General features: G+C 39.8%; 1 protein-coding gene across 4 annotated transcripts in view; it reads right to left on the reverse strand.

The window, feature by feature from the left end:
* Positions 1–3,538: 3,538 nt before the first annotated feature.
* The window catches only part of ctnnd2a (catenin (cadherin-associated protein), delta 2a), a 179,198-nt gene continuing 157,298 nt past the window's right edge, over positions 3,539–25,438 (reverse strand). For 2 of the 4 annotated variants that reach the window (XM_017031645.2, XM_025054411.1), the window contains 6 exons: positions 21,162–21,408; positions 18,441–18,525; positions 11,266–11,392; positions 7,002–7,133; positions 6,518–6,588; positions 3,539–6,124 (listed from right to left, as the gene is read on the reverse strand). In XM_017031645.2, the coding sequence (XP_016887134.1) occupies positions 5,702–6,124; positions 6,518–6,588; positions 7,002–7,133; positions 11,266–11,392; positions 18,441–18,525; positions 21,162–21,408 (1,085 nt within the window). In that variant the 3' untranslated portion in view covers positions 3,539–5,701. The remainder of the gene's footprint in view (positions 6,125–6,517; positions 6,589–7,001; positions 7,134–11,265; positions 11,393–18,440; positions 18,526–21,161; positions 21,409–25,438) is intronic. The other 2 variants (XM_025054410.1, XM_008307473.3) reach the window with 2 other exon arrangements.

The raw sequence follows: 25,438 nt of genomic DNA on the forward strand, positions 1-25,438 counted from the left end.
GGAAATACATGGCACACACTCATACTGCTGTGGGTGAAATCCCCTTCAGAAGTCAGCGATCTCTGCACCTGCCCATGGTTGATATGACTCTGTGTGTGTGCGTTAGCCGCGACTAAGAGAGGAGCACTCTCAGTGAGGGCTCACAGAAAGACAGAATGAGGACGTCACAGGTGAGTGAATTTGTTCAGGCTGACAGGTGCGCACACACACACAAGCACAGATGCACACACACCTACTGTACGCGGGCACACAACTGTGGCAGCCACCGCAATGGTGCTATCACACATGAGTAACCAGGGCTTCAGCTCTGCTGCACTGACTATGTAATACCTGACAGAATGGGTGTGTGTGAGTTTTATGCATCTTGGTTGTGTGCACTTATGTCAATCACTGTCAGCGAAAGAATGGAAAACGAAGCAGACTTACCTTCAGTAATGTTATTCTAATATCAAAAATAAAAAATATATTTGTTGATTTTACACGCATGACACAATCATGCAAATCAGAACAAAGATTCCAGGCCTCAAATCAACATTAACACACAGTAGACCACCTTATACAAACCAATCGTGTTAGTGTTAAGGCCCTTCATTTACGGCCGCTGCATAAGAAGCCGTTGACGTGTTCGCTCTTAGTATTTTTAAAAAAATACATTCCCTGCTTGTTATTATACATCAGCTGTCAAATACTTTGTTTTGGAGACCTTGTATCTCTGCTGCACCTCATATCAAAGATGAACAACATTTCCTAAATCTGCCTCATTAATCATTTACAGCTCTTTGTTTGCCTTCCAATCTCTCTCTTCCAACCTTATTTCTCCTTGAAGCTCCTTCACTTTCAAACGAAAGCATTAATTTCTCAGGGTCTATTTGTGGTGCCCATAATGGCTTCATGGCGCCTCACATTCCTTCAAACACAGATTGATTTCACAGTCAAATCCTCCGAGTGTATATCACAGACCCTCCACCTGCCTGCCTCTGCTGTTCTGTCTTGTTTTCCTTCACGTTTCCTCGTTCTGTCCTTCTTCCACATCCTTTAACAGGAATATTGACATTTATGTGAGCATGTACTGTATGTGTACACTTTCAAATCTCACCTGAGGACAGTGATGGCCGACTGATAAGGAATACTAACACAGTCAGAGATTGAAAGTCGGTGAGAGGAGGCAGTGAATCAGTGAAGGCCGGAGGCTTCGGCAGGGTGGAACAGGGCAGTTACAGAAGGCTGTAAGTAGGAAAATTGAAGAGCTACTTTCATGCCACATTAAGTTATACCTGCCTTCCACTATGGAAATGTGCTGCGACAGAGCAGGCCCGCTTCTGTTGTGGAGGCTAATAATCAAAGCAGTGAAGTTATTAACCCTCAACACTAGGCTCCATGGCCGCCACACAGACAGCATCAAAGAAGAGGCAGAGTAAAGAAAGAGAGGAAGGAGAGAGATATCAAATCAAATGAAATGTGACAAATTTAGCCATCTGCAACGAATACATATATATATATACACACATACATACATATAATTATATATTTATGTATGTATATATATATAAATATATATATATACTGTACATACATACAGACACACACACACACATATACACAAACAGTTAAATATATACTGCATATATATTGACTAAACCAACAAGTGGATAAAAAGTGTAATAACTGGACATACATAACAAAGGGCATCATTCTGGCCATGCATTTGATGCATTCAAATGTATCTCTGATTAATTTAGCAAATGAATGAAGGCAATAATAGCAGCAGGTTTGACAGCCCTAAGAAAAACATAAACCTTTTAAGCCTGGTTTTAAAATTTTGTTGTTGCAATGTCAGTATATATATATATATATATATATATATATGTACATACTGTACATAGTAGCAGTCCCTGTTGGAGCACAGGCCATGAAAACACTTCACCCTCTGACTTCACCAGAGGCTGTGCTTTCCTCCTAATTCCAGCTGGAAATGATCCACAGCTTGCGGTGGTGCACTGGCGTCAGTGTCATCTCACTGACTCCCAATAGCTATGCCAAGGATAGCAGACTGTTCTTGTGAGGCCACCCAAGTGGGACAAGTCAGGGGATAGAGACCAAGGTAAATGGAACAATTCCAATAAGCACCACAGGACAAAATCAGCCATTTTCTACACAATGAAAACACTGACCTCAAGCAGCTAGTGAGCATAACAGTCATGTCTTACAGGTAACGCTGCACACGTTATGATACTAATGCTTAATAGAATCAAAATGATAATCTGGTCAAATTAAAATCTTGTTTTTATTTATGTTAACATCTAATAAACTGTACTTATTAAGTTCATGACTCCTATTATCCCGAACCTCAGTACCATAAACAAAACTAGAGGGACTTTTCCTCCAGGCACTCTTCAATATATTCCTCCCAGGACACGGTTCATTTAAAGCGAACCACGCGCTTCGATGCCTTTGATATTACCACTTGATTGATGTCTTCTCAATGTACTGCAGACATTTTGACTGCACCTGAAGGTCTGCCATCTACTGTCATGACTAGTTGTGCAGGTGAATGATTTTTACTGCTTTCCCTGAAGAAAGGTGTTATACAAATCCATGTTATTATTATTAATAGTAGTATTAGTATTATTAGTAGTATTATTATTAGTAGTATCTGTCTCATTTCTGTGCAAATCCTATCGGCTACTGCCCTCAGCATCAGTGACAGCCCAATCTGAGCCTCAGAAGATATAGAGAAAATTACCAAAGAGTATGGTCAAATAAAGTTTTGATTGTTTAAAATGTATTTTTTTCTAATTTGCATGCTGTTCACTTTAACAAATCACTAAGACAGAAATGCTGTATTACTGAATAAAAGGAAGTTTAGTGTATTTTATAATCTATATGCACCAGAAAACCAGCATTAAGTGCATTCATTTATAGATAATGGAAGTTTGAACAATGCCAACCTCAGACATCTGTAACTACAAAGTGGATATAGTTTTCACTGCTTTAACATAACAAAGCTATAGCAAGACGTGTCTGTGCCAGACGCAGTAGGAGCCAATGAAAAATAATTACAGACAGACAATGTAAATGCTTACAGAAAAGCAAAAACGAGAAGCAGGTGAAGGAATTAAAGAAGTTAAAAGCATAAGTCATGTCATGAAGAGCATGGAAAAAAAAAGGCAAAAGTATAAAACTCTGGAGCAGCTGTATGCTTGCTAAGGTAATGAGGAAATGGGAAGCAGGTGTGTGAGTGGAGGGGGTGGGGGGTGTCAGGGGTCAGTACAGGGCGTAATGTAAATGTGGGAGTGACAGATGAAAAGAAAATACCGAGGGCATCTGGGGCAGAGGTGGGTGGAGATTGACAAGAGACAAGGTGGCCATAATAAGAACAAATTAAATCATGACCGATGGTGAACATGGAGCGAAGTGTATATCGTGCAAATGTGTGCGAGGCAGTAAGAAATGTGTTGACATTCAGTCAAACAAAGAGAGAAAGAAGAATAAAACTCCACAACTGCCGAAAAGATGTAAAGTAATGGAGGCCATCAAGTTTGATTGCAAAGAGTCTTTATTTATCCTTGTGTTCAAGTACCGTCCTCTCTCAGCACAGTCATCTAAGAAGCATGGACACACAATAACACACAACTCGCACCAGAGCCTGAGCGTCCTCAGGTGGATTTTTCTTCTTCATGTCTCGATTGAAAGGATGGGGAGGTGGGGTAAGGGCGTTAGCTGTTTCCACGTTAAGGTCAAGTGATCAAGAGTCTTGTTGTACACGACATTATCTTTTTTTTTTTTTTCTCTGTGGACATTTCTTGTGTTTAGTGACAATGACATCTGCACATAAAAATTATATATATATTTATATTCATATATTTATAGATTTGTCATTCTATATCAACATTTTATTCTAGTGATTTTTACCTTGGTTTTTCCATGTTGCAAAAGTGAACTGTCAGTAGGAATGCCTGTTTTGGACACTGATTTATACAGGAAATGCACACACGCACATACACACAACAGCGGCATACACGCACTACTACACACATGCATGCATAGATACGCTCGCTCAGATTTGACGTGTACACACACGGGCCACGCACTCGGTCACATACATGCATACTTACGCACACGCAGTCGCTCACCCGCACGTGTCCACGCACATTAGTCCACACATGCTTAACAAACACAGAGGCAGGTCTGTACATCTACGGGAGGGAGATGATACCCACGATCCCTAGCAATAATTTTGTCTTCACCGTAACGAAACACAAGAAAATAAGGTTACAAAAAGCAGAGTAAGTGATTTAGTGGCTGTAAACTTCGACAGAATGTCCCTTTGAATTCCTTCAGGACTGGTCCATGAGGTGTCAAAGTTTGGCACAAAGTCCCGCCTCTTTTTTTTTTCTTTTTGTTCGTTTTAACAGTTAAAAGTCAGGCGTACGATATCCATGTCTTTTTGCAAGCACTAAAATTCAATGCTGAAACCACTAAAAATTGACAGAGTGGAAATATTCTCTTTCCCAAAAGGGAGAGAAAAGTGCTTTTGTAACACACACACATATTCTTTAGGCAGTGAAAAAGAATTTGAATTGACGAGGACTTGTGATGCTGCTCTGTCAGTCGAATGCTGCAGCAGCCTGGAACATTTTGACACTTTCTAGTATGTCCACAACAAAATGAACTCGACGGAGAGAGAAAACACAACTATTGCAGGGCTTCCTTTCACAATGGGGAAGGGCTAAAACAAAAGGTATCCAGTGGCATCCGTCCTAATATTTACCGTTTACTGCTCATTGTGTTCGCATGTGTTTCAGTTTCGTTGCTTCATGTTGATTTAGTCAGTAGTCAGTCGTGAAAAACAAAAAGAATGTTCTTCTTGAGTGGCCCCGTCAGAATCTGTGTAATATACACACTATTTTACTTTTTGTACAGAAAATAAAAATGCTTTTTTTTGTAAGTGAAATTTTAGAAAAAGTACTAATAAAAAAGATGTAAAAGAAAGATGACACAAAAGAAGTATCTTGACGAAGATATTCCTTAAAAACAAAGTCGCAAAGTCTCTGGGTAGCACGGCCATCGGAACGAAAAAAAGCAGGTGCTACGTTTGTCACATGGGTGAAATGGTAAACATCCACATCTTCATCTTGTGCCTGATGTGCTTTCATCTTTCTCTGTGCTTTTATACTTGTGGACCTCTTCAAAAACACACAGGCCATCTGTGTCTCCTCTCTGCTTTCATCAAACGTCAGACGACTTCTTATTTCTTCTTAGTCATTCATTGCCATTACTCCCCTATCCCCTAACTTTGTTTCCTTCCCAGCATCTGTGTACTCTGTGCTCTCTTGCTATACTATTATATCCCCCGGCCCACACCTCACTTGTACTTCGCACACTTCGATCGACACCCACCCACGTCTTATCCACTCACCACTGTAATGGAGCTGACTTTAAGGAGATAAAGTGGCCTTAAAAAAGAAAAGAAAAATGTTGGCATGCACATGCACAGTTTTCCTTCATTACTGGACCTGACATTAGTTAATTACCTTTTAAAAATGAATACCAATTTCCTGCCAATGGCAACAAGAATCCCTCTTTGACAAGCTGACGCTGAAACCCTTCAATCAACTGCCGTTAGTCGTTGCAAAAATAATCCCTTTACACGAACACACACAGATTCTCTCTTGCCCCACCCCCCGTAATAATTGCCTAGCTACACCCAGGAGTCAGGTGAGGCCGGGTAGTGGCTGGTCTCATAGTTCAGTTCGCTGTATGGCCGAGAGGCTGAGTAGAAGTCCACGTAATTTCCAGTAGATTTCAGACCCAGGTGCATGCGCAGGTCTTCCCTTGGGTCTCGGGGAGGTCCGGTGTTTGGAGGCTGCTGAGGTTGGGCCTGAGGCTGGGTCTGCACCTGCAACTGTACCTGTGGCTGTGGCTGGGACTGTGAGGGGGGCGGTCCCTGGTCCTCGTAATAGACATCTTCAAAGCTCCGACTCTGGCTGTGCGGCGGAGGCAGCGGTGGCTGAGGCTGGGGGAAGGAAGGAGGGGCAGGATAGTGGTCGTAGTCTTTTAGCATGGCTGCTGATGGACTGTCCTGCTGGGGTTGAGGGGGCACAATGCAGGGCTGGGGTGGAGACTGGTCAGGGATCGGGGGGATTGAGAATTTTGGAGGTGAAGAAGATTCGTGGGACAAGGGATAATGAAGAAAACATGAGGGCACAATGGCAAGAGCAGGAGAGAAAAAAATGGAGAGATGGGAAGAGACGGGAAGGAAGTGTGCACACGAAGGAAGAAACATTTGAAAACTTTGTAGGGCAGGTTAAAAGGATCTGACACGCATCAAGTAACAAGGAACTCATGCCAGGAATTCTCTGTTCCATGCAAGTACAGAAGGAGGCAGTGCATGCATTTGAAAGTGCTAAACCAAACCAAAATGACTTTTAGTATCTTTATTATCCCAGTAATTACTGGATAAAATCTACCTAAAGAAATGAGTTAGTTGACCTCACCAGTTTTATGATGGCCTTACCTGATTTAGTTTGATATCATCAGCAGCGGTCAGGTAAGAGTTCCGGAACAATGTGGATGTTCCACAGGAAACTGGAAGATAAAGATTGGAAAAAATATAGTAGGATATATAAACTGTATATATATGCCACATTTTGATTATAAATCTCATTATTACATTATTAAATGGTAACTGAGTCTGTCGTACTGATTCACTGAGAATATTGGAGAAAAAAGAGCCTTAAAGAACAGAAAGAGAATAAAAGGGCAGATGTGGAAAAAATAGGAAAAGAGCAAAACAATGGAAGTCAACAGAGACAGAAAAAAGTTGACACTGGTGAGAAAAGGAAAAAAAACTATGTAATTTAAAATGAGAAAGGAGGGTAAGAGGAGAAATAATGATGGAAATGGAAAAAAAGATGAAGGAAAGGCAAAAATATAATAATTTCATTCTTCTTTGTCTGTCCATAACTCTCTATCTCTCTCTCTCTCTCACACACACACACCTGCCATGCCGTCTTTCCGGGATGTGTGCTCTCCTTTGTTGCTATGGAAACCGGCGTTGGTTGCCGTGGAATCGTAGTCAATCTTACGTTCCTTCAGACTTATCATCTCTCTGGGGGAGGCTGGAGCACTCGCTAAATGTATACACGTTGCATGCATGGAGATGTGCACACGCACACACACAGACACAAGGAAAGACACAAACAATGTAACCCTTTATGCATTATTTATGCATGTGTCATTAAAACAATGAGGTATCTGAGTATTTCTTTTATTCATTGCACTGCTTAATTAAATATTTAGTGATGAGAAAACACTTAAACATAATTTTTTATCTTATTTCTAATGACACAAATATTGTGAAATGATTAATAATTTAACAGACTTCTTTTCTCTCGAATCGTAACCACTTAACGTCAGTTAAATCTATGCATCATCCAATATCTGTAAGACAACTGATTATGAGTTAGTTTATTAGTATTAATGTTGCTACGTGACCTCATACAAATAAATACGAATGAACTTGGTTGAACACACAGTAATAAATATCTAACACTTAATCCTTGCTACTCATTTGTGCTCTGTTGTCCCCAGAACAAAAATAATTACAACTGCATTCTGACATAAACACAGAGACAATAGATGTAAAGCAGAAACTGGCAGGAAGAACATTATCGCCTCACTACATGACATCGACAATTGGATCTACATAATCAGAGCCTGACCATGTGGTACCATCAACAATGTTCCTAAAATATAACAACACTGTGATGCCAATGACAGCACATGTCATCTGAGCGACTTTATAACATGTTGTATGAAACCTTGTGCGCACATAACACCATAAGAGAGCAGGAAAAGTGCAGAGTTGCCAATATTATAAAAAACTTGTTAATTATATTCTAACCTTGGCTGACAAAACCTTAAATTCGTGAAATGCTGCAGGTGTTAATCATTTCTTTAGTCATTAAATGCCAATTGTGTAAAAGTGTAACTTTCTGTGTGCTATAATACTGTAGCATCAACACAAACCAAAGTACAGTATCTCTATGGTAGAGATACAGTAGACAGAAATCAACGTAGAAACATGGACCCACGGTTCTCCCTGCGCTCTTTTCCTGGCATGCTCAGCACCGTCGCATTGTAATCCTCTTATGGAAAACTTAAAATGCTTACTCACTCGCTCTTATCTTGACACAGTGACTTGAAAGAATCCTGCCAACTTGTGTTATCAGGCCTCTTAGTTTGCTTAGCTAAAACATCCCAGTAGATGTCCACCGTGCACACCGTCTCAGGTTTTACTACGTACAGTGCCCTTGATCCCAGTTATACAAATAAAAGCAGATGACTGCAGCAGTGTAGCTACAGGATACGGATGCTTGCTTGCTAATTAAGAGCAATGACAAGTTTCTACCCCTGTGTCTGTGTTTTTTTTAATAGCAGCTGCATCAGAAATAAACAAACAAACAAAATGCTTTAAAAAAAACTGCTGCATCTGGAAACTATTGCATTTTTGAACATTATAAATCAACGAACAATCGTCAACATTGTCGATTGTATCCTCTCCAAGCATTTTCTTGCAGCTCAGCATAAATATGTACTTTGCGCACATCTGTGCCTACATACCCACATACACAGAATAATAAAGGAAACCTCAAAGAAGTCACATGAAGCTGTCTGTTTCTCAGACTTTTGATACTTAATTGTTACCATTTGACACCTCTGCAGCACATTTCATTAAGCTCTGAGCTCCAACGTGTCACTTCCACCTCCAGAGTCAGATCCATCACCAGTGGTTACGGTTACTGTGGGGACTTGGCTTGAAACTGCTGGGTTTTTTAAGAACCCCAGAGACTTGTTTTTATCTCTGCACAACACAGCAGGTCCCTGTGGATGATGGATGCAAAGGTCTCCCTCTCCCTCTGTATCTCCCCGTGTCTCCATGCCATGCTCACAGCTTGCAACCTCCCCCTCTTTTCTCTCTCTCTATCTGTTTTATCCCTCTTTCCGCACACTACCCCTCCACTCCTCCTCCCTTAGTGAGTCTGCACGCCATCATTACTTCTTTGGCTTTGATCCGTCTCTCAGGGCTGGATTGCAGTCTGGAGCCCTTAGTGAGTCTGCGCGCCATCATTACTTCTTTGGCTTTGATCCGTCTCTCAGGGCTGGATTGCAGTCTGGAGCATATGCAGGGATGAGATATGGATATGTGCGGGTTTGTGTACACATGTGCACTTGTGTGCATGAAGAGTAAGAGATCAGAAGAAGAGGTGAGAAGAAGAATTATGGCAAAGAGGAGAGAGAAGGAGGAGAGGCACGAAGGATGATACAGGGGCAAAGGCAGAGAGAAAGCCATAATGAAGATAAGGTGAAGGGAGTCATTTCCAGTGGTGTCCTGTTTTTAGTCCCATCACTGCGTAATAGGCATTCACAAGTTAGTCAATGCACTGTGATCTCTAAGTTCACGGAATGCATTAAAGAGATGCAGTGATTGATTATTGGCTGAGCTGCACTCAAAGATGCTTTACAATACTAGTAGTAAAATTCTGCTGCTATGACTGTGCAGGAAGTAGTAGAGGAAGTAGTACTACACAGGTGCTGTATGTTATTCAGATAATGCAGAAAAAGAAAAGAAAAAACAATGCAGGCAGAAGGCGGAACAGATTAGGATTTGAGCAATTACAGAAGTGACTGTGTCTTGTCTCTGTTTTGGACAAACTGTTTGATCTGACAGCCATTTATCTTATTTCCAGACAGATGGACTGTACCAGCTCATTTTAGTAACATGGAATAACTCATTCCTCCAGGCCCACTTAACGTGGGCTCCCTTCTAGGTTTATGCAGTCTTTTTTTAGATAGGGAGTGGGCAGGATTGTGGCCCACATATGGTTACCAGTTGCCCTTAAATGACACGTAGGCAATGTGCATACAAGGGACGAACTGGACGCATGTCCTTTTTAGTCAATGTCACATCCGCACAGGTGATATTGTTAATATTACTGAGGACAATGATTTCACTGAAGTTTTCTTGACATGTTCTACAAGCCACCGTTAAAATGCACAATAACACCAAGTCTGTGAAGCTGTGTTTTGCATATTTTTCTTGACATTTTAGTAAGTTACAAATTTAAGGTCAGAAAGCACACATTTACCTGCTGTTATTTGTCTTTATGTTACATCAATACATTATCAATAATATGTAATATCAATATTAATCATATTAAGCCAATGATCACAGTCATTTTGTGTTTTCCTGCAGAGTCTAATCATCAAACTGAACTTACTCATCAGCACCACATGCAGGTCAGGAAGGGGTGCTGCATACTAAATGTTAACCAAATAGATAACAGAATACTGCAACTCATAATGTGAAAATATGATACAGTATCTGAACACTATTTAGTTAGTGGTTGCAAAAAGACAGAAAGACAATCATCCCTGCCTGTGGCCCACTGACAGGAATGTTTTTGGCCGATTGGTAAATTCCCAACAACTGAAAGGTTTTAAGGTTGGTTTACTTTGTGTGTATCAGGTATTCCCAGCATCCCTGTCAAACCGCAGCCTCTCGGAACTGACTGCTTTAATTTTCAATGTCATTGAACAAAGTCAAATCCTCATCCTTCACTTCTTCGTCTCAGCATTAACCATCCTGCAGTCCCTAATTCTTCTCGCCTCCTTGCATTTCTTCTTCATCCCCCTCTCTGTTTATCTCGTACCTCACTCTTTCACTCCTCACACACACATTCTCCCTCTTTTTCTCCCCTGTCCCTCTCCTTGGGACGAAGCAAAAGTACTTTTCTGCCTCATCAGCTCACAAAGCTCAGTGTGGGGAAATTTACAGCTAACAGCTCTTCTGCTGACCCTGAGAGCTAATGCTAGGCGAATGCTTAGTTAAGCATAAGGACCAGTGTTTTCAAGCTAAAGACTTTATGCTAAATACGTTTTAACAATACGTTGCTAACAATTATTAGCTGTGTATATTCTGCTTGTTAAAGCCATTGTTGCACATTGAAATTCTAATCAGTGTACCACAAAGTAGAAAACATTAAATACAAAAACATATTTACTGAAGATGCAAACTCATCTACCTTTAACCTGTGAAGTTAGTGTAAATGTGAAGCACAAATAAAACAACGCCCCCCCCCCCCCAAAAAAAAAAAAAAAAAAAAAAAAAAAAAAAAAAAAAAAAAGGAGTGTCCCCCCACACAACCCCCCCCAAAAAAAAAAAAAAAAAACAAAAGTAGAGAAAATGGATGTGTCCCTTACCAGAGCGATTATTTGGGGAAGTCCTGACAGGAGATACGGATGGAGTTCGAGAAGACGAGTAGGGCCTCTGTCTGTCTCTCTCTATCGTAGAAGCAGAACCCACAAAGTGATACTGGGAATATCCATCCTATGAAATCAACACACACAGACAAAGATAATGTCAAGCAGTGGTTTTAAATGAACCCACGGACTTAGTTAAAACACAGAGATGGATAGAGAATGGAGAAGCAAATATTTACATTAAGAACTTCCATTAAAATAAATACCATAAACCATTTATCTCATTTTAAAGAAATTTTCATCAGATAATCAATTATTTTTTTTAATTCTCATTATTTGTTTCCATGTTAATATAATTAACGAGGGCCATTCTCTGTTAATCCTTTTGCACTCTTACATAAAATGAATACTGCTAACAAACCCATAAGTATAATTACTGCCAAGCCAGTGACTTTGTATCTGCCTTGGATTAGAAGTGGTGTGAGCAAAGCTTTTTATATAAAACTAAATCATGACAGTCAACAACAATCACAGAGCTGGAACCAAATTCAATTTAGCATTAAGATAATTGGGCACCAGTGAAGGGAGGACGTGACTATAGAAGATAATGGATGTTCATGTATTATCATTGCTCTGCTGTCTGGAGGCTGCAGTTAAGCCATGGGAAAAAATGCGGATGGACTGAGGTGACTGGAAGAACAAGAGAGAGGTGAATCACCTTTGCATGGTTAAAGTCAGAGAGAAGAAGACAGGGGTGAGGTATTAGGGGAGATGAGGGAGAAAAGAGGAAAAACAGACAGGTGGGAGAGGGGAAGGGGAGAGGGGAGAGGAAAGAGAGAGATGAGCTGGAACGAGGGAAGACAAGTTAAAAGATGAGAAGGAGGAGGAAGGCATAAAAGGAGGAAAGAGGTAACGAGAGGAAGAGAGATGGAACAGACAGTTCCACACAGTTCCAGGCATTCTTCTGACTCCCTCTATTTCCTGCTAATTGAAACTGGGAGCAGAGCTACAGCAGCTCACTTCTACACCACGTCATTAAGGTTTTTCACCTTCACAGTAGGGGGCACCGTCACTTAATATTGGACCATAAATGGATTCAACAATATGTAAACCCTGTTGTGTACACATGGTGTGCACAAAATAAAAAAATAAATGACCCATTAAAGAGCACCTCTTGTAAACTATCATTGGAACTAGTATCATTGGAACTAGTCAGAGAGGGGAATATATTTAGCCATTTCCAAAATAAGAAAATTTGGTTTCTTTCTAAGAAACTTTCTGCATTTAGTACTTCAGTAAATGTGGTAATAACAAAAGAGAAGACAAGAATAAAAATGACAAATACAGAATACACAATGACTTGGCAAACAATGTCTACAGATACTAAACTCCAGCTAAATCATTTAAATTTTTTAACAAGAAAAGAGGAGCCAAAAAGTCCTTGACGATTCTGAAAATGAATATTCTGCTCTCCCACGTTCAAAAGGACTGAACTCTTGAAATCGTCAATTGCAACAAAGTTTTCTGTTCTCTTAGATGTAGAGAGAAAGATAGTTGAAACACATCTTGGCTAAAGGCAACAGCAACAGAAAAAATGAAAGAAAAAACAACATTTAGTTGCTTCAACAAGATTCCTTCTTAAAGAAACTGAGTTTCAAGGCTTGATTTCTTTTCTGTTTCAGGAACACATTTAATTATTTTTGGGTATACGTTTTGCTTATACTGCAGTTCAAATAATTAAAGGCTGCTTGATAATTTTCATTGCAGCCTAAATCATCAATGTCAACATGTGAGATGACGTCAGACAGCTAGTCAAGGACTCAAATCTTTCATTCTAGCTTTTGCACCATCTTTTAACCATTCAGTAAGTCAGCTGTGAGTAAACAGAGCCACCTCAGCTCCGTCCCTGACCTTTGTCCCTCTTCATATTTCACCCGTTTTTCCTTCTCTCCACACCGACTGCCTCTTCCACCTTCTCTCACTTGGCAACTATTTTAACTGTTGCTCTCACCACCACTGTATGGTTAGTTGAAGGTCACTGCACTCCGAGGTAAAAAGCATTTACTGCGCCGACAAATGACACGCATGTATGTGTGTGTGGCTGGCTGGGGACACACAAAAAACCAGACAGCAATTACAGCAAAAATTGTAAAAGGTTGCACTTGATGATCACTGGGCCCACTGTGGCCCTGGGTGGCAACTGAACACTGTCAATCTCTCTCCGCCTCTCTGATTTCTCTGTTCGTTTTTTTTTCTTTTGTATAGTAGTGAGCACTTCAGTCACATCTGTCTTTATAAAAATAATGCAACCCTCAATCCTGCATTCTATATTTCCTCTACCCGGTTATTTAGGAATTGACCTTTGCGCAAAAAAAAAAAACAAAACGCTTTGACATTTACAGCAAAAAGTGCAGAGTACAGTACAGTAAGCAAGAATGCAGTCTATCTCATTTAAATACTGTTGTTAGTTTCTGCACTGAGGCTGATCGTCATCTCTCGCCTTTTTTTCTCCCTCTCTTCCTTCTATCTAAAAGCATGGGAAGATCAGAGAGATCAGGTGAAACATCAGTGCAACTTCACAGATCTGTTATTGGTTTGACATCCACTCAGTTTCCCCCAAAAGCTTTATATCATCTCACTTTCCTTTAGTGTTTGTTGATGAAGTATGGATTTTAGACTCCTTCTATATTGAGAACCAAATTAGACAAGGCCAAAAATATCTTGTTCAAAACGTAAGGATGAACTGATGATGGCCTCACAGACCACACTGCAGAGTAAAAGGTGAAATACAGTAAGAGGAGAAACATGCAGCCACTGATGAACTGCTCTGACCATTATGCCTGTATGGTGAATGCTCCATCCGGCCACCTATAATTACAGATTCTGAAATATACAGTATGAGTCACCTGGAACAACTGTTGTGTATTTTTAAAAAAGTCTGACCAACCACTGTACCGAGAGCTGCAGCCTTTCATTTCCAGGAAATACATCAGACTTATCAGGAAAGTGTTTCTGATAAGTCAGTAACTACTTTCTTCTTAAGGTGTTGATGAAAATAAAAATCCAGAATTGTCCTGCTTTGTTTGAACTTATAATTTCTTACAAAGAGAGACAAAAAAGCAAACTGCAAAACAACTTGGGATGCAACTCATAACTATTCAGATCAGTTTATTTCTCCTGATTCATATGAAATCCTTTCTTGGATTTTTCACATGAAAAAAAACAATTTTAAGTTGGAATTTTTCCTGTTTGTTTCAATTATATTGATAATGTAAATTAAACACCATTATTATCTGAGTCCATATCATATGGTGTTTTTACAACTTTATTCTTATCAACCCCCATATTTTGAGGCCTTTGCCTAATGTCACATGTTCAACAGCTCAACGACATAAAAGAAATATGACAGAAATATGACTCACTGATCCGTCCTTCCAAATGGTTTCTCTGAAGGACTGGATTGTGTAATACATGATTTTACACAGCGCTCATATCATCCTCAACCGTCATGACATGACACACATATTGGATCACACACCGCTGCACCATACTGTATGTTTGTAACATGTGTTTCTCTGACCCTGATGCTGCCATCTGTCATTTGTGTATGTATGTGTGTTTGTGATTTGTCACATTTGTATGTGACATTAATATGATGTGTGTGCATGTGTATGAGAGAGATGGAGAGGTAGTGTGTGTGCGTGTGTGTATGTGAGTGATGGAAAACCCAAACTGGATCATTTATCCTGAAATCAGACAAGGCCAGGCCAACTGAAATTATTCAGCGAACAGGTAAATGACACAGCATGATGTTTTGAAAATATGCAGCGCAAAATCTGTTGTTCTGGCACCAATGTGCACGAGAGGCGGTTAATCTCCGTGTGAGCTGGATGGATGGTTTTGTCCTTTTAATCCCATTAGGAAAAAATACTTTGATACATTTATTTTTACGTATTTGCTCTCCAGAGGCATCACCTGTCAAACTTGCGGTTTGCTTTAGTTTGACCACCTGTCAAACTTGCGGTTTGCTTTAGGAATGACCTCTGACCTCCCTGTCTGCAAGTGTCTACGAAACTCGACAGACACGCAAACACGGAACCATATAAATAAAATAGAATAGACGACACTGGACAGCCAGTGATTGTGTTTCTTCAGACTGATTTTGGCTTTGGTTTATTAATAACTGCTGCAAGTCTGAACTTTCAAATCACTATTTACGCAGAGTAATACTCAAATGGGCAAAAACACGTTGTGTATCAGTATATTCAGAAAGAGCAGGGCAATAAAAATTCTCTTCTCTCCACATTTCTTCTTATTTTTCCTTTGACTTTTTAACATGTTGTGTTCCCATGGCACTGCTGGAAGATGTCATTACTTCTCTCATTGCAGTTGGACAATAATATTTCAATAATAACAATAGTAATAATAAAAGATTCGTAAACAAACTTGCACAGACACAAATCAACAAAGGCATCAATGCCCTGAAGTTCACAACTTCAAAGTGTGTTTCAACATGCTATCATTGATTTAAAACTTCAAAGCAAACACCAACCTGCTAATTCGTCTTCTGCACAGTCCTAATCAACTGTTTATGGAAGCACACACGCTCACACATGTACGTGTTATTTCACTCATATTAGTGTTAGAGTTAAATCCCCATTTCATCTTCTTTTATGTTTTTTTTTAATTCCTTTTTATACTGATGTTTTTCCCCGGTCTTTCTTTTCCCATCATGCATCCTGAATCAAATCACCATTTTATCTGATTTTGTGATTTGTTTTTTATTTATCCTTTATTCATCTCTTCCTTGCTAACACTTTTTGTCCTTTGTTTTTTTCTTTTCTTTTTGTAACGTACTTTCGGTAATTTTCCCTTTCTCTCATTTTTATTGGTTTCCTTCATTCTTTTGCTTCATCCAACACCAATTTCCTTTAGAGTCGTGCAAGGACACCAGGAATCAGAACGAAGTCACTCATTACAGACTCTTTAACTTGTGTCAAAGTGGATCTTCCACAGAAACACTGATGAAATGGGCTGCCTCGTCACTAACAAAGGTCATTTAGGAGATAAACAATGAAGATGCTGACTATCTCTGATGCGTTTCCTTTCTCTTTCTTTCTGTTGTTAAAAGTTGTTAAAAATATTTTATTTTTTGGTAAAATGGTCAATTTACCACCTTAAATAACTACATTAGGTCAAAATGGATCTGAATGAATACTGGTTGCATTTGGAGATATGATCAGGGAAAGGAAATAAAAGTAACACATAGGAAGTGCTTATGAACTAGAACAGGTCCGACGCAGGAATCTGTAAATGTATGTTGCATAAATTTTAAAATGACAAAAGTTCTAAATAAAAAATGTTTCAATAGTACTGCATTGGAGGAAACGTTTCCAAATTAAATTCCATTGCTTGCGCAACCATCAATATCACAGAGTGACGTCTCTGTCTTCCTTCCGTATCTGCATCAAACTAAAGCACAAGGCTACCAGGCAGAGTCAGCGTCCTTCATGTCATAATCAAGTGTAGCACTATCCAGTAGAAACGATCAGCCACATGGAGCTCTTTCCCATGTAACTGTTGGAGATGAGAGGATGACGGATGAATTGAGTGCCACAGTTGAAGGGATGAGTGGAAGACACGATGATGCCACAGGGCAGCCTGTCCTCAAGTGACTGCAGCAAGAGTTGGAGAGCCCACTACAAATCCTGAAGAGAGTCCGCCCGCATGTTAATCACTGAGAAGAGTTATTTTCTACCTCCTAAAGCAGCTGTTTGGGTGATGGTTTTGGTTTAATTCAAAGAAAGACAGTTACATATTCATACAAAAGATTTCTTTCTCTTATTGTCAGACATCTTTGAAAACGGAAGCGCAGGTACTTAAAATTCAAGGGCAAAGTTGGGAGGTTTGTTATTCGAGATAAATTGTAGAGAATGAATGGTTAATATGGATTGGGCTGAAGTCTTCACACATTCCATCTGAATACCTCACAAACCACATACCACCAAAGATTTCACTGGAAACCTTGATTCATTTAGACATGTTTTTCACTGATTCAAAGGCTGATTATTGACTGTATCGTGTCAACACAAAGCTCCAACCAATCATACTTATTCCTCCTGTCTCTATGCAGAAATGAAAACAACACCTGCAGAACCAAGGACGTGTTTTCTGAAGTGTCACTTAGAATTTCTCCGCACCTCACTATTGACGGTGCTGCAGTCCAGCTGCTGTGAATGGCAGATAACCTTGGAGTCAGAGACACTCTCCACCACAGTCATTATTGACAAATGACAACAGTAGAACATTTGTCATCACTTTTAATCCTGTCAAAAGTCTCTGTAAGTAGTGGTGTGCTGAGAGCAGACAAGGAGCTGGACGAGAGCGAGGTTTCTGAGTTTGTGTGTGTTGTTAGACTGTTAGTGCTGGCAGGGAAAGTTTTGAACACATTTCTGAGAGAAAGCTGTGAACAAATTGAAAATTATTTTCTAATAGTTTTTCCTTTTTTTTTGAAAGCCACAGTCGAGATGCACAGTCATAACTAAATTCCACCAACTCATGTTGACTTAGACTTTATCATATTGTTGATATTGCCTTAACATTTCCTCAAATTAACAATTATACAATTAATAATTTAGAAAAAAAAAATCTGTGTCTAGCAATATAAAGATTTATTTTTGGTCATACTGTATTCAGAAGTGAGGATTCATCTCAATTGCTAAGAATAATCACACAATTCACAAGTAAACACAATTAATTGTGAATTGTGATTAATTGTGAATAAGCAATCAAAACTGAATTTAGGGAAATTTTACATTTTCTTGAACTAATATATTGTGTGTATTGGATAAAGAGACAGAGAGAGAGAGAGAGTGAAAGAGAGAGATAGAGAGAGGTAGGATGATATTGGATTAAAAAAACCAACAGCTTCTGTAAACACTTTGCTTATTTGTGGTGTTGCCTGCAGGACACTATTGGTTTGAAGGTATTTATGGCTCACCTCACGGCGAAAGCACACAGACATTCTACAAACACACACACACATGAGCCATAAGCCTCACAGACGAGAAGGAAGAAAAGGGGGAAAGAAGGAACATTTCCAGGGAGAACAGAACTGGAGCAAACCGTGAATGAAACTGATAAAAGCACGAGTACATGGTTTGACTTGGTCCTACCTTCTTGTAGAGGGAGCGCAGGTCTCTATACTGCCACATACTGCTGAGGACCTGAGAGGCAGCCTTTACCACTTTGGCTGAGTGTCTGCAATGACAGAAAAAGTTAACTCTCCCCCATCCTGCTCTTTTGGGAACTGCTACGTTGCTATTCTGTCCACTTTCTCCTGGACAATATGTGTGCAGGCCAGCAGCACTTGTCATGGTTTTAAGAGTAAGAGGATAATTGCTCTTCTCAGTAGAGAATGATTTCCTTTGCTCAAAAACTGCGAGTTCGGCGATGAGTCCAAAATGACCCTCTCTGCCATGCTAATGGTCCCATCCGTGCCACTTAGTTGAAAAATGACTCTAGCAGGAGTCATTTCCTCGGCTCTGCCCCTCCAACAGCCACCAGGGGAAGTAAGGGGGGGGGGTCTCGTTTTGCATTCAACCAACAAAATTGGCAAAACGGGCTGCTGAAAATAGGTTTCCCTATTGATTTTATTCCTTTCAGATGAAAGGAAGTTGAGAGAAGGCAGTGGGAAGACTGCAATCACTCACACCACAGTCTACTGAACTCTATCTTAGTTAAATCTTCCCGCTCTTCAGGAAAACAACCTGAATATCAGCACTGTTAGAATGCAGCGTCAGCAAACCCTATTGATACGAGTAGCTTCCAGCATTTCACCTTCTGTCACTTAATGTGTTGAGGGTCACATGGGTGTAATGCCATTTTCCAGCTGACACTGGGACTTCAGTCTGGTCCCCTTTAAAAACTGTTGTTTTTTTTATTTCACTGACCTTAAATTCCTGTTCGTTTTGTGAACTCCACTTTAACCTGGCCTTACACTGGAAAGTGTTCTGCCATTACACAGTATAATATACTGCACATTATCTGCTGTTATTTGGCCCATAACTAATTATGCTTCTATGTAGCTGTCCTGTTGACATGAATTCATAGTGGAAAAAAACATTTGCGTCACTAAAGATTGGGCAGTAGCCAGAAGTGAGACGCTGGTATGCAGAACGAAGTTAGTGATGCATTTACTGTCCTGGAAAAAAATGCAGCAACACATTGTTTTGCTGCTTGGTGTGTTGATTTTAATTATGGGTTGTCAGCAGAGTTTTGCACTGATACAGCAACATATGTAGTAAAAATAAAACGATTAGCTGTTCAGAAAATGTGACAGTAAACTGTGGCCTTTTTTTAATATTGCAAATTTACAGCTATTTTTAAAAAAGAAGATTCTCATCAACCACAAGTTTAAGCATTAAAATCCTGGCTTTGACAAAACCTTTTTATTCCTGTAAAATATTACATTGATAAAACATTTCAAGCACCATGTGACTGAACCTCGTGAGTATATGTTTACACTCCATTGTAAACGCTACACACTCACTGTAACAGGCAAAACAGTTGTAGAGCCAACTAGTTTATTACTGTTTGAATTTAAACCAGTCCAATTAGACCCCATTGTATCCATTTAGTTTTTTAGTGCTAAGGAAACCTATCTAGGGGGCGCCTTTGGTTGCATTCTAACTGACCTTTTTCTACTTTGAATGTGTGTGATTGTGCAGACACAGCAAACTACCTCTGATAAGGAACATTTATCCTCAGTGCACCTACCCTGGGAAAATGAAGATGTGTGAGCTATTAGCATGTAGCTACTCTGAGAGTGATATTTGCACTTAGGGAGGTTTCTGCACCTCATCTCTCTTCCTCTAATGCTGCCCTTGAGCACAGTTCCCTAAATAGACTGAATCTCTCTCTGTGACAATACATCAACATTTGACCTCCATCCGATAACACTCTGGTGTCATGGCAACCCCTGACCTATTGGTTGCCATAGCAGCTGAGCAGAACACCCTGTTAGGTCTCCAGTGGTGACAGCAGCTACAGTTAAAAACCCTGGTGTGTGTCACTTGTTGTTCACCAGCTGTGTGTTTTGTGGATGACTGCTCACAGGGTGAGTGATTGATGGATGGGCGATACAGTAGTCTCTTTATAACACGTGCAGTGCAATGAATGTGAACCGGATATTTACTAAGTGGTCATTTCCCTGGGGAGGTTTGTCATCCTGCTTCATTATTCTGATTTATAAAGATGCCAAATACTGTAAGCTAAAAATGTATGTAATGTAGCAGCTATTGCGTCAAATATAAGGTTAAAAAAGATATATCATAATAAAGGTGATGTGTGATGAAATAATCTTTTTTGCCTTTTTTCTTGCATTCTATATAGAGTCCCCACATTTGTACAGAAAATATAAAACAACCCTCACAAAAACTCAAAATTTAATGTCATCTATTAACTTTGGATGTCATTACCTATTGGGCCTATTTTTATTACAGCTTATAATTAATACAAACTGACTTAGATTCTTTTCCTTATACTTTTGTCTTAAATCACTGAAGTCCTTCACAGAGTGGCTGAAAACACACAACAACACTAAACAACGAGTTGCCCTTGACCACCCCTGTTTAACTTTGCGAGACTCGACCACAGCTGTGGAGGGACTCCAAAAATACAAACGATGTCAGGGTGTCCTTTGGAGACATTTCTCTAAGGGACTTCTGGCCCAGGCCTTAAGTTGAAAATGTGTTGTTACATAAAAGGGAACATGTTCAATTTAAAACACAGGCTAACCCTTTATGTAAATTTGGACAACTGTAATGACATCATTGGAGTGATGATGTGACGATGCACAGATATTTGTATAGGGGGTTATCGTTGGTCCCACTCACTTGTCTCCTTTGCTGCGGGCGATGCCGATGAGTTTTTCTATGCCGCCGGCGTCTCGCAGAGCTTTGGCGTTCTCCATGTTTTTAGTGATGACTTCGTGTAGTGCACAGCAGATGGCAGTTACAGTATCATCTGACATGGCCTTGCTGGGAGAGCTGGTCGTTACAGTGGTCCCACTGCTGGTGGCGTTATTGTTGCTGCTGCTGCCTCCTGGTAACCGATGGATCAAATCCCTCATGGCGTATTTACCTGGGAATGAAATGAAGAGGCAAAGACATTGAGTTGTCATCCTCAGCACAATCTCCCGCTAATTCTGTTGTAACTATTTCAACTGCCTCTGGGTGGACTGTTGTGACAAACAGATGGGTAGATTTAAATACTGAGTCTCGACAATATGTTATTTCCACATGTTGACCGGCTGTGAAGTAGGCAACCAATATTCACACAATCCCTCAGGCATGTTTCCTTTCAGTTTGAACACAACCAAAGTGAAGATGGCTGACAAGAGGCAACAAGAAGAAAGGAATCACAGAAAGCAGGAACAGAATGAACTGGAAATAACTGGCAAAGAGGTGACTGACTAAAGTAACACATTAGAGGTGAGGAAACACAAAAAAACTTTGAAATTTAGACAGAAATGTCACAAAGTGTGTTATAAGTTAGGTGTTTTCTGCTTCTCCTCAAACGTACCACTTGGTCAAACCCTCCTGAACAGACACAATAAAAAGGCACATTTAGTGCAACTGTGCATCCCCTCGAGAATAAATCAGTGGACAATCTCTGTGACATTTGCTGCTGGGAATGACAAAGCAAGCCATTTAAAACAGAGCCGTTTCTAGATAAAGCTGATGAAACAGTAGAAGTGCCACTGTAAGTGCTAAATCCAGTGCGGTATTATCTTCAAGTGGAGCCATTACATCCTCTCTGCTAGCTGAGAAAACTCCAGACTCAAAAGTCTTAGCGTCAACACAACAGAATACAGCAAACAGTGACATATGGACTTGTAGAACCCTAATACCCAAAGAGTTGCTACCCTGATAAATAACTAATGTTAAGTCAGTAGCTGATTTCAGACCATGGACCATATTAAATAACTATTTTCTATGGTCCATGCTATCGCATGACCCCCACAAAAACAAATCAAAAGTGTGCTCTTATTTGAAAGTAACTTAGTATAAAAGTAATTAATTATGGTTGGTTTTCTACAGTCAGGGGTTTAGTTCTGAAAAGATAACTAGTGTCTAAAGATTGGGGATTTTAAATATTTATTTACTAGAAATTAAATCAAGTCAGAACTATTCCTATGTCTTAAAAACCCATACTTCCACTTATTACCTAGAGTCTGTGTTTTCCAGATGTGCACTAAACACTGGGGATTCCCAAAGACTTCCGTGAACAGATATTCTCAAATGCAACACCGCTCCTGAGTTCCTGCTGCCGGCTCTTTAATCTCTGGAGAGCTAGCGTGAGAGCACAGGAGGAGAAAACTCTTGAGAACTTTTGCTATGGATCCTTAGGAAACTCGAGAATCCATAGCGAATACCTAAGTGGGCGACTGAGCCCCTACTCATTAAGTCCAAATAAAAATGTCTGTGCTGCTTGGTATGCATCTCAAACAAACAGTGTCTCACATTTATAGGATAGGGAAATCTAGGGAGCATTGTAAATCACTAAAAATCAGGATAAAAATGAAGAATGAATAAATGTTACTGTATTCCTGGGGAGGATGAAGTGTCGTTATTATTAGAATTTTAGGTCAATTTCAGGGTAAATACAAATAAATGTTAGTAACTTCAGTCAGGAAGTCTCAGATCCAGAGCCTGATGACCGAGTGAACAATTTTTGATTACTTTTTTAATGATCTGACTATTTCTAAGTGAGCAAATGAATTATTCACTAACTGACTGCGTGACTAATTTACTGACTGGCTAATTTACTGTCTGGCTGCCATACAATTTACTGCCTGATTGAGTGACAATTTATTGATTGACTGACTGACTGATTGAGTTAGTGACTCATTTATCAGCTGACAGGGTGAAGGGACTCCCGTCGTAACAAACCAATGCAGAGCAGAAAAGACATGGAAAATGAAGTGGATATCAAATGTCTATTTTTGAAAGCACAGACATCTGCAGTTGGAATCACTGTCAGACCATGAACATGGCCACGTGCATGTGTCTGCAGCATCATCACACCATTAGACCTTAGCCTAGCATGATACGGTTAGAGAATACTACAGTTAACATGTATTTTAAAAGCAAAAATGAAAAAAAAATGAGAGAAGAAAGATGCACTTCAACAGATCGTGTTACTTTCACCCTGTTGAATAATACATCTTACGGGGGGGATTGGAGGGGAGGGGGGAACTGCTGCCTATCGATAATCACAACGAACAAAGAATCATTGCTTCAAACCTCGTGACCCATACTGTGCAATATTTTATACTGTTTGTCTCTTCCTCAACATTTTTATCCTGTGGGTATTTTTTGACCTTGTACAGCTCTCAATATTTCATTATACAACACATATTTGCACTACATACAGAATAAAAAAACAGGAAAACATATACACTTGGATGTCAGACATTTTTAACCAATAAAACATGTCCTCGGCTACATTCAAAGGCACCAAATGTTTCAACATGTGCAAACAAATTATTATTGATTAGTAAAATAATAAATAGTCTTGTAATTCACAGCAGCAGTTTCTGATAATAGGCACAGGGGGCAGCACAGCACTTGAACAAAAAACAAAAACAAAAACAAAATTCAAGTATATTCCCTGAGTTAACTCTACTACAGAGTTAAAAGACACAAAATACATACAAGAGGGACGTAAACACATGCTTCCACGTATTACAAGCACACTGCCACCTATACTGGAGTGTGTAAGATAACGCAGCCCACTCCTTATGCTGCACTATGATATTTTTTTTTTATATCGATGCGAAACATCATGCATTTAAATAGTTTTTAATCCATTCAAAAATCCCCTCCCCCCAGTTTCTCCTGAAAGAACCCACTGCTCCACCTGTGATGGTTTAAATGCAGAGGACCAATTCCATTCTGTGTATTTGTTTGCATGTTTGTATATAGTGCAACGATGATACAGCCAATCCTCCTGTTTTAATGACCTGTTGGTGACTTTCTGAGGTTCTCTGACGTCAACACCTTTATGTCAGGGTCTGCACTCTCCCCCGCTCCTCTTTCATCTATTTGCTCTCTCACTGAAATGTGAGCTACACCTGAAACATGTCCTCAAGGACAGGAAGAAACTCACACTGATCAGTGCACAGGCTAATAAACCTGTATTACACAGCTCTTCCAATAAAGCTACCTTCACCTGGGAGGCAGAGCTGGTAATATATTCCTGCGCCGCATTCCCTCGTGTTGCTTACTCCCGCTGAGGGGGGCGTGCTTCATCTGGGCAATAATGGCTGATTTGATTTAAAGAGATCCAATTACCCTCAACAATGGAGTGATTTGATTGTTTACTGATGGGGAAGGGAGAGTGTTATTCCAGTGAAATTGGAGGTAATTGTCTCAGGGAGATGGGGGGAAGGATGAAATGGCTTGATTGGATGTGGCTTTGAATGTCTGAGAAAAGAAAGTGTGTTTATGGCACAATTATCAGCAACAGGGTGGGGTGTCAGCTCCTTCTGTCACATGTCCTAATATGTTCTTTGATGCGAACATCAAAACTTTTACACCCTGTTTAGGAACCAGACATAAATCAGTGTCAACTGCAGCTAAAAAAATCTACTTTTAACTGAGAACCACTATAGCAGCCACCAATTAAACCAGTTATAAGAACAGTGTACTACAAGGTTACACCAAGGAGTCATTAACGCATCACCTGTTACTGTATTATTCAGTAGCAAAAAGTTCCTGATTTGATTTGCAAGGCTGAGTAATTTAGCACTATGTATTATCGTCAATAGGGGGCGCCAAACACAAAGGAAATGCGGTGTTTTCACCCTTGATTGAAAACATTAAAGTGTTATGTTTACGTTGTTTAGAAGTCAGCCATTGAGATCCCGGTCTGCACCAAATAGGTCTGGAGACAGTTCTGCAAAATATTTGTTGTCATTTAGTAGATAAACAATATCATCATAATTATTTTTCACTTCATAAAAAAATAACATCATAGAAAAGCACTGTATCCTGCGGCAGCCTGTGAGGTATTGAAACTCATTGGAAGTTCTACTAAGAAATAAACTCTCTCTGTCAGACACAGAACACAGTAAACAATAATCATCATTCTCACTCTATACTATTGT

Source organism: Cynoglossus semilaevis, chromosome 3 (genome assembly GCF_000523025.1).
Source record: "Cynoglossus semilaevis isolate Cse_v1.0 chromosome 3, Cse_v1.0, whole genome shotgun sequence".
In the NCBI taxonomy this organism is placed as follows: domain Eukaryota; kingdom Metazoa; phylum Chordata; class Actinopteri; order Pleuronectiformes; family Cynoglossidae; genus Cynoglossus; species Cynoglossus semilaevis.